This window comes from Otolemur garnettii, unplaced genomic scaffold, assembly GCF_000181295.1.
Source record: "Otolemur garnettii isolate 467f Iridium unplaced genomic scaffold, OtoGar3 scaffold00133, whole genome shotgun sequence".
Taxonomy (NCBI): Eukaryota; Metazoa; Chordata; class Mammalia; order Primates; family Galagidae; genus Otolemur; species Otolemur garnettii.
In genome coordinates this window covers 1,002,366-1,003,169 of record NW_003852528.1, presented here as the reverse complement: position 1 = coordinate 1,003,169, position 804 = coordinate 1,002,366, and the positions used below count along the sequence as shown (strand labels likewise).

Sequence of the window (804 nt, the reverse complement as noted above, 5' to 3'; positions counted from 1 at the left end):
CTCATCAGCTAATACTGACCGACTGCTCACTCTGTGCCAGCCACTATCCACTCACCTCGGCCTCTTCAGCTAATACTGACCGACTGCTCACTCTGCACCAGCCACTATCCACTCAGCTTGGCCTCATCATCACCCTCTTTTGCAAATGAAAGGGTTAATAGTGACTGGCACATTACCAGTCAACAGGTATTAACTGACATTTTTTTTCTTTATTGTTAAGAGTACTCTAGTGATTTCATGTCATTCTGATCTTTTCCCGAATTTGTGTTTTCTTTCAGAGCTGGTATGCCAAAACCCCTCTGGGTAAAAAGCGAGCCTTGGCATTAATGGAAGATGGACGAGAAAAATCAAAGGATAAAGGGAAAAAGAAAGAGAAGAAAGGGAAAAAGGGGAAAAAGAAGAAGTAATGCTTTTCTGAGGACCCATCTCTGAGTCTCCTCTGGGGTGGAGATGGCCCCAGCTCCAGAGAGAAGCTCCCCATCATGGTTCTGATGAAACCCCCCAAAGAAGACACTTGGAAAGGTGCAGCAGCACTGGCTCCCCACACAATGCTCCGTCATGCCCAGAGGTGGCCTGACGCCGAGCCGGGTGTCCATAATAATCGTTTCTGTAGCTTAATCTACATCACGTTTCTGCATAACTAAAATACACTCTTCACACACTCCACGATCTTTCCAAGTCGGATGCTTCATCCTGTCAGTTATCAAATTTAAAATTTGATAGAGAATATTCTAATTTGACTGCTAGTCAGTAGTGGATAGATAATCATCAGTACACTAGCTCTTCATTAATCCATGCGTGCTA

General features: G+C 44.4%; 1 protein-coding gene across 1 annotated transcript in view; it reads left to right on the top strand.

Moving 5' to 3' along the window:
* The window catches only part of IQCA1 (IQ motif containing with AAA domain 1), a 165,179-nt gene extending 164,772 nt beyond the window's left edge, over nt 1-407 (top strand). The window contains exon 19 of the mRNA XM_003798264.3: nt 279-407. Within this exon, the coding sequence (XP_003798312.3) occupies nt 279-407 (129 nt within the window). The remainder of the gene's footprint in view (nt 1-278) is intronic.
* The last annotated feature ends 397 nt before the right edge of the window (nt 408-804 follow it).